Here is a 10,966-nt window from a genome sequence, read left to right as displayed (position 1 = left end):
GGCCCTGCCCACCCGCGCTCTCTTTTAAGGCTGGGTTTTTCCAGCCGAAGCCTCACTCCCTCTACTGCAATCGCTGGAAACTGGTGTCTGACGCGGCTGCTCCTGCCCATTCTTTATTTCCTCTTTCCCTCCCGCTGAGACCCTCCTGTCAGAGGGGGAGCTGCAGTCCAGGACAGAGGCCGGAGGATGCAGGAGCAGAGGACACAGGGGAAGCCACTCAGAAACCCAGTCCCGCTCACCCCAGGGGCCATGAGCGCCCGGCAGGAGGCCAGGCCAGATGGGGGAGACTCCGGGAGGAGGGGACAGGAGTCAGAGCTTCGGGACCGAGCCTACCTGGGCCAGCAGCGCCGGCTCAAACAGGCCACCCAGTTCCTGCACAAGGACTCGGCAGATCTGCTCCCCCTGGACAGCCTCAAGAGGCTCGGCACTTCCAAGGACTTGGTGAGGCAGCCCTCTCCCCTCCCCACCGCCAAGTAAGCCCCCAGCCTCTCTTCCCGTCCCCCCAGGCCCTAAGGAGGAGGGGGAGTGCAGCCCTGCAGCCCTCAGGTTCCCCTTCCTTGCCAATAAGGGAGAGAGAAGGTCTTGCCAACCTGGTGGGTTCCGCACCCTCCCCGGCTCTCCACTGTGGCCTTCTGAGGCTCCACTGCCCTGAGGGGTCCTGTTCTCACTGCTCAGCTCCCCCCACCTCCCCTCGGAGCCCAATCCTCCAGGGCATTGTTCATTCAAGGCTGAGTTTAGGTTGTGACTCCCCTAACGCTCCCCAAATCCAACCCCCACTCCCAGAACTGCTCATTCATTCACCTCTCCCCTCAGAACCCAAACACCAAGTGCCTCCAGACATTTCCGAGCCTCAGGGTTTCCTCTGGCACAGCCTCGGTCTCTGTGAGAGCCCTGCCCTCCCTCCTGGAGGAAGGGCCCTACTAGGCTCCTTTCCTTCTACCTCTGGGGAGCTGAGGAGGTGAGGGGTCAGGGGCACGCACAGTCACCCCTTCTGAGAGGCAGGGGTCAAGACCCTGCTGGGGAACAAATCTGAGCTCTGCCACTTGGTCGAGCTACTATGCCTCCGGGGCCTGTGAGGTGAGATGGCTAGCACCTACCCGGCAGGGCTGCGGTGAGGGCTCCAGCTGCATGCTGAGCAGTTAGGACAGAGCCTGGCTGGCAGAAAGCACTGGAGTAATGTAGCTGATTCCACGTAGCCTGAGAGATGAAGCGACACTGGAGGGACCAGAGGACACAGAGCTGTTACAGGGTCGAAAGCCACTTTCCTCTGGGATTCTGGGGGCAAATGCAGCCCCTCACTGCCCTAGCTAGACCTTTCCCTATCCTCCCAGTCTCACTTCCCCCCTCCAGGGACAGAGCCCAGAGGCCAAGCAGTGTCCTAGCCTCACCCCAGCTGCCCCCAAGAGAAGTGATTGGACTAAGATTTCAATTCAAAGGACAGCCAGAGGATTGGTCCTCTTTGCAAACACAAATAAGCACAGCTGAGACCTGGAGCAGGGAGCAGGGACGCAGGTTCTTTGACTTCCAGGGGCTAGGCTCCTAGAGCCTCCAATCTACTGAGGCTCATCCTACTGCCAGGAGGCCTGGGAGAAGATGCTGTTAATACTGCCATCCCAAGCTGGGCGTGGTGGTGCACGCTTGCAATCCCAGCATTTGGGAGGCTGAGACCTGAGGATCATGGTTCACAGCCAGCCGCAGTTACTTAGTGAGACCCTTTGCAACTCAGTGAGATGCTGTTTCAAAATAAAAAAATAAAACATAGGGCTGGGGGTGTAGATCAGAGGTAGAATGCCCCTGGGTTCCATCCTCAGTACAACAAAACAAAACAAAACTGCCATCCCAGAATGGCAAGTCTTGCTTTCCCATGAGATGCTCTGGACTCCTCTCCTCTTGGCTTCAGCACCTCCCAGAGTTGATCTTTGGTGGTTACCTCCTGTGGTTCCAGGAGTGAAGATGCAACAGGTTGGAAGGACCCCACCATCTCTCTCCCCACGGTAGCAGCACAATGTGGAGAGGCCTGGAGCCTGGAGCCATGGTGGGAAAGGTGGAAGGAGATAGGAACCGTGCACCTCCCTTTTCCCAGCTGGTCCAGAGTTCACTGCACTTTTCCCAGAGCTGGCAGCTTGCTGCTGGGAGCAACCTCCAGGGCCTCAGGAGGCCAAGAATGTAAAAACAATCCCAGGCTCCCAAGGAGAGAGGGCAGGTGGAGGTGCAAGGGAGCCTGGGAGAACAGCCCCCTTGGCAAGCACTGGGTGCCTACTATATGCTGAGCGAGGCCCTGGGATCTAAAGATGCATGAGCAGCAGATCTGACCTCAAGGGCTCTCCACATTGGGGGTGGGGAGCGAAATCCAGAAATAGCACCCTTGAGAAGCATGGCCAAGGGAGCTAAAGAGGACGCAGAGGCAGGCGGTGTGCAGAGGGGATTTCAGAGGTCAGTCCTGCACTAGTTACAGGTGTGCATGGAATCCCGGGTGTAAAGTGCCCCCTAGCTGGGTGTGGTGGTGCACACCTGTAATCCCAGTACTTGGAAGACTGAGACAGGAGGACCTCAGGTTCGAGGTCAGCCCCAGCCATTTAGTGAGACCCTGTTTCCAAGTAAAAAATAAAAAGGGCAGGGGGTATAGCTGGGCATGGTGGGGCTTGTCTGTAATCCCAGAAAAGATTAGACAGGAGGCTAAAACAGGATCACAGGCTCAGGGGCAGCCTTAGCAAGCAGTGAGCCTCAGCAACCTAGTGAAATCTTGTTTCTAAATAAGAGGGGCAGGAGTGTAGCTTGGAGGTAGAATGCCCCTGGGCTCAAAACTTAGTATCAAAATGAATAAATAAAAAGAAACTTGCTCTTGAATAATAAGCGTTGAATCAGTCATTCAGTGGGGCCTGGGGAAGAGCAAGGAAGCAGAGTTCGGGGTGGTGAGCAGGGTGAAGCCGGGAGACCAGCGGCGCAGTGGGGTGAAGACCCAGCAGCAGTCAGGCCATGTGGGCTCGCCATCATTTTAAAGTGTGAGCTGAGCCAGGCGTGGTGGCGCACACTCGTAATCCCAGTACTTGGGAGGCTGAGCCAGGTGGGTTGCGCAGGTTCGAAGCCAGCCTCAGCTACTTAGGCTCTCAGCAACTGTTCCAAAATAAAATACAAAATAGGTCTGGGGGTGTAGCCCAGAGGTAGAAGGCTCCTGGGTTCCATACCCAGTACCACAAAAAAAAAAAAAAAAAAAAGTGTGAGCTGAGCCAGGCGTGGTGGCACACACCTCCCAGTAGTTGGGAGACTGAGACAGGATTGCAGGTTCAAGGACAGCCTCAGCAATGAGTGAGACTTTCATCAACCTAGTAAGACCTTTTTTGTGTGTGTGTGGTACTGGGGATGGAACCCAGGGGCCTTCTACCTCTGGGCTACACCCTCAGCCCTACTTTTTATTCTTTATTTTGAAACAGAATCTCACCGAGTTGCAAAGGCCCTAAGTAGCTGAGGCTGTCAGTGAATCCTCCTGACTCAGCCTCCCGAATGCTGAGATTACAAGCGTGCGCCACCTTGCCTGGCTGGCCGTTTCAAAATAAAAATAAAATAGGGCTGAGGCATAGCTTGGAGGTAGAAATGCCTCTGGACTTAATCCCCCCCCACCACACATACACACAAAAAGTGTGGACTGTCATGTCAGGACTAGGTTTGTAGGCTATGATGTATTATATACAGGGAGTATTATAGCTATTTTTGTTTTACTTTAATGATTCTCAAAGGAATATGCACAGGAAGCATCTGTTTTTGTTTTTGTTTTTTTTTTTTTATCCCCTATGGTAAGGGGAAGATAGATGGGGACTGAACCTAGGGTGTGGCCTACCTCTGAGTTACACCCTCAGCCCTATTTTATTTTTGTATTTTGAAACAGGGTCTCAATAAATTGCTGAGGCTGACCTCAAACCTGTGATCCTCCCATCTCACCCTACCTCTACTAGGATTACAGTTGTGCTCCTCCATACCTGGCTATCTGGGGTCTTATTAAGCCAGACTCTGGGGCTGGGGGTATAGCTCAGTAGTAGAGTGCACAAGGCCCCGGGTTCCATCCTCAGCACCAATAAAGAAAACACCCCCCCCCCAAAAAAAGAAGTCAAACTCTGATTCACTAAGTCCAAGATTTTGCAATTTAACAGGTTCCCAGATGCTGTTAAAGCTGCCACTCCAAGGTCCAATATTCAAGTAGCAGGGCTTTATTTTTTGTGAAACTGAAGACTGAACCAGCCAACTTTTTTATTTTGAAACAGGATCTCAGTTAAGTTGTGGAGAGCCTCATGAGGTTGCCGAGGCTGGCCATAAACTTGGCAATTCTCCTGTCTCGGCCTCCCAAGTGCTGGGATTACAGGCATATACCTGGCTCAGGTAGCACGGTTTTAGAAAAATGGGTCTGTAGCTGGCATGTTGGGATGGCAAGGGTACTGGAGGCAGGCTCTTCTGAATGGAGGCCCATGACCCAGGAGAGCTGTGGGAAGGCTGACGTGGAAACAGAAAAGAGGGATGGGTCCCAAGCTGGGAGACTCTAGGAAGTGATCAGATGGGGTGAGGGTGGCTGTGGATGAGGGAGCGGTCAAGGGTGAGCCCAGCATCCTCATTCTAAAGACTTCCGTCCTTCTTTTCATAATACCACCCACTCTGTAGCCATCGTAGAATGTGGTCAGAGGGGGGGGAAAAGCAAAACTAGTCTCCCCCTCCCCCAACGTATACAATGAGTTTCTCCACTCAATACTAGTTCCTGAAATGTCCCTTTAGCCAGTGGGTAACGGTCTAATGTTGAACAGACCAGTCTCCTTTTCCATCTCCTTATTGCTGAGCAGTTCACTGGGGTCCCAAGACAGTGGCATGATCGTGGGTTTCATTCTGCTCTGAGCACTGGACTGCTGGACTCTGGTTGGCTCCTGCCATTTTGATGGAGAGGGAGGCCCGGGCCTGGGGGGGCGAGCATCCCGGGCTGTGTGAGGCAGGGGACCCAGTGGCTTGGCTGCTTGGGCTTAGACCTGTCTGTTCTGCCTGCCTTGTTCTGCGATGGAGCCAGCAGCCCCACAGTGTGATCCAAAGACGCCTGGTGGAAGGGAACCAGAGTCGGCTTCAGGGGGCGTCTCCCTTGGTTCAGGCCCTGAGTCATGGCCAGGACAGCAGGAGGAAGACCAGAGACACAGAGATTCCAGCTCTGCTGGTCAACTGCAAGGTGAGAGGCCTCTCAGGGAGCAGCAGACCTGTCTGAGCTGGCTCAATTCACCCCTCTTCTTTCTGGTCTGACTGATGAGGGAGGAAAGGCATGTCTCCTGTAGCCTGGACCTAATAACAGGGTCATCTTGCCGGGCGTGGTGGCGCACACTTGTAATCCCCGCGCTTGGGAGGCGGAGACAGGAGGATCTCGCAGGTTCGAAGCAGTTTCAAAAATATAAAATAGGTCTGGGAGTGTAGCCCGGAGGAAGGAGGGCTTCCAGGAACCCCAGTACCACCAAAAAAAAAAAAAACAAAACAAAACAGGGTCATCTTCTTTCCTCTCTGCCTCCCATCTCCTCCCAGTGCAACTCCATCTACCACTATTATATTACTGTGTCCTTTTCCCTTATTAAAGTGTAACACTAGAAACCGGGTGTGGTGGCACACTTGTAATCCCAGTGCTTGGGAAGCTGAGACAGGAGGATCACAGGTTCAAGACCAGCCTCAGCAAACTTAGTGAGACCCTGTTTCCAAATAAAAAATAAAACCGGGCTGGGGGTGTAGTCCGGAGGTAGAATGTTGGAGTTCAATCTCAATCTCTCTCTCTCTTTCACACACACACACACACACACACACACACACACACACCCCCCTAACATTTACATAAGTACTCTTCAGTGTGCTCTCCGTATTCCAATTGTACACATGTAGGGAAACAGCGCTCTCCCTGAGAAAGCTTCCGTGCTCCAAGCTCTCACCACCCCCACTCTGTTCTCAGTGAATGCCGCTACTCTTCTGCCTGGAGAGCTGTCCTCCTTTTCTCCAATCATCCTGTGTCCATGTTTTATGATCTTTTAAGGTCCGGCTCAGATGTCCTCCTTCAGAGCTTCCCTGAAATCTCAGCAAAGCTAGAATGGAAGGTTAGGAGAGGAAGAAGGCTGAGGTTGATTAATGGAGGAGCTACATCCGAATATGTGTAAAAGTAGGAATATAGCATGGTCAACCTGGACACTCATTGTTGGAAGGGGGTAAAGGGAACCGAGGGGGGGAGAAGAGAGGGCACCAAGCACAGTCTAAATGTGGGCCATTTTCAATATGTTAAAAAAAAAAGTTAAAAAAAGAGCTTTCCTGATCTCCCCAGTAGGAACAGCCTATTCTGCCTCTCAAACTCTAAAGCACTTGACTTAAAATCCTCTACCAGGCTTGGGGGTAGCTCAGTGGCACACTTGCCTGGCATACAGTGCCCAAGGCCCTGGGTTCCATCCCTAGCACTGCCAAAAAATCCGAAACCACCGAACACTTTCCTATCATATGGTAGTTATATTTTACTTCCTTTAGACTGCTGAACAGCAGTATCTTACGGGTAGTAGGTGCGGGCCCGAATGTCTACATATCCCAAAGAAAGTGAACTGGTCTTCCTTCGTCTCCAGTGGTGAGGCTCTTGGTTACCCACATGTGAGTTTCCTGACAAGAGATTCTAGTCCTCTCTTCCCTCTATTGCTAGCCTGTAGTTCTCTAACCAGGAAGCTCAACCTCCCAGGAATTCCTCCCAACAAACAGATCTCCGTTGCTGGCCACATCACTCCCGACTTCTGGACTTGCTACACACAACTTCCACTTTATTTATTTGCTTGTTTATTTATGGTACATGCTAATCAAGTGCTCGACCACTCCAGCCCTATTTATTCATTTATTTTGGTACTGAGGATTGAACCAATGGGCAGTTTACCTCCAAAATACATCCCCAACACTATTTTATCTTTTATTTATTTTTTGTGGTACCAGGGATGGAACCCAGAGGCATTCTACCTCCTAGCCATACCCCAACTCTATTTTGAAACAGGCTCTAAGTTGTGGAAGGCTTCACTAAGTAGCTGAGTCTGGTTGTGAACCTGCAATTCTCCTGTCTCAGCCTCCCAAGTACTGGGATTACAACCGTGAGCCACCATGCCCAGCTTCCACTTCCCTTTTTGATTTTCTTGAAAGTCAGTTTTGCCTCAACTGAGTCTCATAAGAATCACTTCTGAAGACTCAGTTCATTCCCTTTGCTCATTTTTAAAGGAGAATCCTCAAACAGCTGGAAATTCAGTTGAAGGATTCAATCCCAACCCATCTTCTAGGGGAGTTCACTGATCCACCCAAATTCCTTTTTTAGTGCCGGGATCAGCTGCTGAGAGTGGCCCTGGACACAGGCAGGCAGTACAATCAGATCTCTGCAGGATGCCTCAGCCGCCTAGGGTGAGTGTGGCTAAACAGGTGGATGGGGGATGGAAAATATTCTCAAACTGGCTAGTGGTGACGGTTGTACAACTTGATGAATATAGTAAAACCCACTGAATTGGGGCTGGGGGTGCAGCTTAATGGTAGAGCCCTTCATTAGCATGCATAAAGCCCTCAGTTCAATCCCTAGAAATATAAAGCACAAAAAACCAGCCGGGCATGGTGGCGCACGCTTGTAATCCCAGCATTCGCAGTTCGCGGACAGCCTCAGCTACTTAGTGAGGCCCTTCGCAACTTAGTGAGGCCCTGTTTCAAAATAAAGAATAAAGCTGGGCGTGGTGGTGCACACTTGTAATTACCATGCTTGGGAGGCTGAGACAGGTGGATCGTGCAGGTTCAAAGCCAGCCTCAGCTACTTAGTGAGGCTCTCAGCCTAAGTAGTGGAGGGCCTCACTAAGTAGCTGAGGTTGTCTGTGAACCGCGATCCTTCAGTCTCAGCCTCCCGAATGCTGGGATTACAAGCATGCACCACCACGTCTGGCTAAAGCTGTTATTATTACTATATTATGATTTTGTCACTAGGGATTGAACTCAAGGGCTCTATCTCTAAGCTACACCCCAGCCCTTTAAATTATTTATGTATTTATTTTTGTATATATATTTGGGTCTGGAGATGAAACCCAGGGGCATTCAACCTCTGAGCTATACCCCCTGCCCTGTTTTTTATTCTTTATTTTGAAACAGGGTCTCACTAAGTTCCCGAGGGCCTAAGTAGCTGAGGCTGTCTGTGAACTACAATCCCCCATCTCAGCCTCCCGAATGCTGGGATTACAAGCCTGTGCCACCACGCCTGGCTTCAGCCCTTTTTATTTTGAAACAGGGTTCTGCTAGATTGCCAAGGTTAGCCTTAAACCCTTGATGTGAGACTTCTTGTCTCAGACTCTCAAGTACTGGGATTACAAGTGTGCAGCACCACGCCCCGCTTGCTGTTACTTTTTAAAAACAAAGCAGTGGGTAGGAGCTCTGGAAGGGAAAGACTTACACTCCACGTGGGCACAGGGACTGAAGAGTTTACAAGTCTTAGCTCATTACAGGGCTGGGGTGGGGCGGAATCTGTTGTGGCCGTAACCCTTGCTTCCCAACCACAGGTTAGGGAAGAGGGTTCTAAAAGCCCCCGGTGGGGACCTGGTACCTGGGCCCCCAACCCAGGTGGAGCAGCTGGAGCTACAGCTAGGGCAGGAGACTGTGGCCTGCTCGGCCCAGGTGGTGGGTAAGTCCTTCTTTTGTCGATAGCCCGCTTCTCACCTACCTTTCTTTCCTGGGTGGGGCAAAGGCACACTTTCAGCCCCTTCCAGCACCAGTGTCCCCAGAGACACTCTGATTATCCCAGGCTTCTTGTGGCTTTTCTCAGGCCCCCGGGATGGGCGGGTGGGAAGGGGTGAGCGGTAAGGGATAGCGGGGTCCATGCAAGCAACCGCTCCTGTCTTCCGCCTCCTGCAGATGCCGAGAGCCCTGAACTCTGCCTGGGCCTGCAGACTCTGCTCTCCCTCAAGGTGAGTGCGGGGACGAGGCCAAAGCCCAGGGTGGAGGGCGGGCCAGGCTCCGAGAAGGACCTGGAGATGTGCGGTGCCCCTTGATTCTGCAGAGGTGCCTCAGGAGGACACTCAGGAGAATGGGGTCCTCTGCCACAGGGGTCCAGGTGAACGGAACGGGGGGGAGGGAGCCTGGATATGTGGGAGGAGCAGACAAGACGGGGAGGAGGGGTGCACTCACATCAGCTCCACTCCACAGTGCTGCATCGACCTGGACCGTGGGGTGCTGCGCCTGAAGGCCTCCTGCTCGGAGCTGCCCTTCCTGCCCCTGCATCAAGAGCCCAGCCAGTGACCGCTGCCCGCAGTCCCCAGGGAAATCCCTTGCCTCAGGGGAAGAGCCATGTGGGGAGTGGGGTGCCACCTGAGCCAGGTATCTGAGGACCGCTGCGTCTCTCCCTTTCTCCCCATGCTCACCCCGCAGCCCCATTTCTCTGTCAGCCACCTCCTCTGCTTCTCGGCAGCCGTCCCCCACCCCAAGAGCTTCCATTTGAGGGTTCTGGCTTCCCAGCTGTCTCCCATTCCCCTTCCAAGAAGAGCAAAGTCAGGTCAGGGCTGCAGGAAGAGACCTAGGCAGAATGCAGTTCCAGGCTGGGGCCTGGCCGAGGGAAGCAAAGGGTCAGGCACCTGCCGCCCACACCTGCCCCAAGTCCATCCCAAACCACTCGACTGCCCTGGCCCCACCTCTCACCCCAGTTCTGGGCACGTTACCACCCACAACTAGACTGCTGCACCTCACCGGCCTGGGCCCAGCACATCTGCTCACAGCTGGGAGAGGGAGCAGAGTGAGTGGAATCATTCAATACGAGGAGGGCAGCATAGGGCTGTCTCCTGTAAGTGTTGAGGATGCCGGAGGCAGGTACTGGAGGAGAGATCACCCTGTGAGGAGCCTCGAGTGCCGCCGATACTCTCTGGATACTTCTCCACGTGCTCTTGCATCCTCCGGCCCCTGAGCTTTGGGAGAGCGTGTGGAAGAGCCCTGTGGAGAACCGTCCCTACCAGGTGGACAGGAGGGGCGTTCAGTGCTCAGGCTCCACTCATTAGGCCTTTTCTTCCTACTCCTTCTCTCTGGTCTTCTGAGCTCGAGCTCGTCTTGCCCTGGAATCAGTGGCTTTCTATCCTCACACTAGGCTTGGAGCTAAGGCAAAATGACAGACACTTTGTTCATTTCACTGTGAAGAGAAGAATCTAGACCTTCAGAAGCCAGACCCTTGAGTGTCTACCTGGCTGGTTTGACGCTCTCAAGTCGTAGTTAGGCATATAAAAAGATGGTGGTGTAGCTAATCCAAACCAGGAACTGGGATCCTTGGGCTGCAAATTAGATCTTGAGTCTGGGATAGATTAATGAGGAACCAAGATGTAAGATGCCACCCGTGTGCGAATCGGGTATGGTGGCTGGATTACTCACGTTAATTCCAGTCCCTGGGAGGCGGAGACAGCAATTTAGTGAGGTTTTCTGCATCTTAGTTCCCAAATAATAAAATAAAAAGGGCTGGGATAGCTGAACGTGGTGGCGCATGATGGTAATCCCAGCATTCAGGAGGTTGAGACCAGAGGATTGCCATTCACGAACAGCCTCAGATACTTAGTGAGGTCCTCTGCAACTTAGTAAGGCCCTGTTTCAAAATAAAGAATGAAGCCGGGCGTGGTGGCGCATGCTTGTAATCCCAGCGCTTAGGAGGCTGAGATAGGAGGATCACACATGTTCGAAGCCAGCCTCAGCTACTTAGTGAGGCTCTCAGCAACTTAGTGAGACCCTGTTTCCAAATAAAATATGAAATAGGTCTAGGAGTGTAGCATGTAGGTAGAAAGCCTCTGGGTTCCACCCCCAGTACTACCAAAAAAATAAAAATAAATAAAAATAAAGAATAAAAATTAGGGCAGGGAGGGGTGTGGCTCGGAGGTCTAATGCCCCTGGGTTCCATCCCCAGACCCATTAACAAAAAAAAAAAAAAGGGCTGAGCTGTAGCTCAGAGGTAGAA

The 10,966-nt window shown here is 52.5% G+C and overlaps 1 protein-coding gene across 1 annotated transcript; it reads left to right on the top strand.

Annotated features, from left to right (window-relative positions):
* Positions 1–249: 249 nt before the first annotated feature.
* NRIP2 (nuclear receptor interacting protein 2) lies at positions 250–9,279 on the top strand (the record flags this gene model as incomplete). Its single annotated transcript, XM_080705121.1, has 6 exons — positions 250–441; positions 5,042–5,194; positions 7,331–7,413; positions 8,544–8,665; positions 8,896–8,948; positions 9,187–9,279. The coding sequence occupies 6 exons, from the start codon at positions 250–252 to the stop codon at positions 9,277–9,279; spliced, it is 696 nt and encodes a 231-aa protein (XP_080561247.1).
* Positions 9,280–10,966: the final 1,687 nt, after the last annotated feature.

This window comes from Muscardinus avellanarius (assembly GCF_963383645.1).
Source record: "Muscardinus avellanarius genome assembly, chromosome: 11".
NCBI classification, from domain to species: domain Eukaryota; kingdom Metazoa; phylum Chordata; class Mammalia; order Rodentia; family Gliridae; genus Muscardinus; species Muscardinus avellanarius.
The sequence above is the reverse complement of the archived record's forward strand: the minus strand, read 5'-3'. Positions and strand labels throughout refer to the sequence as shown.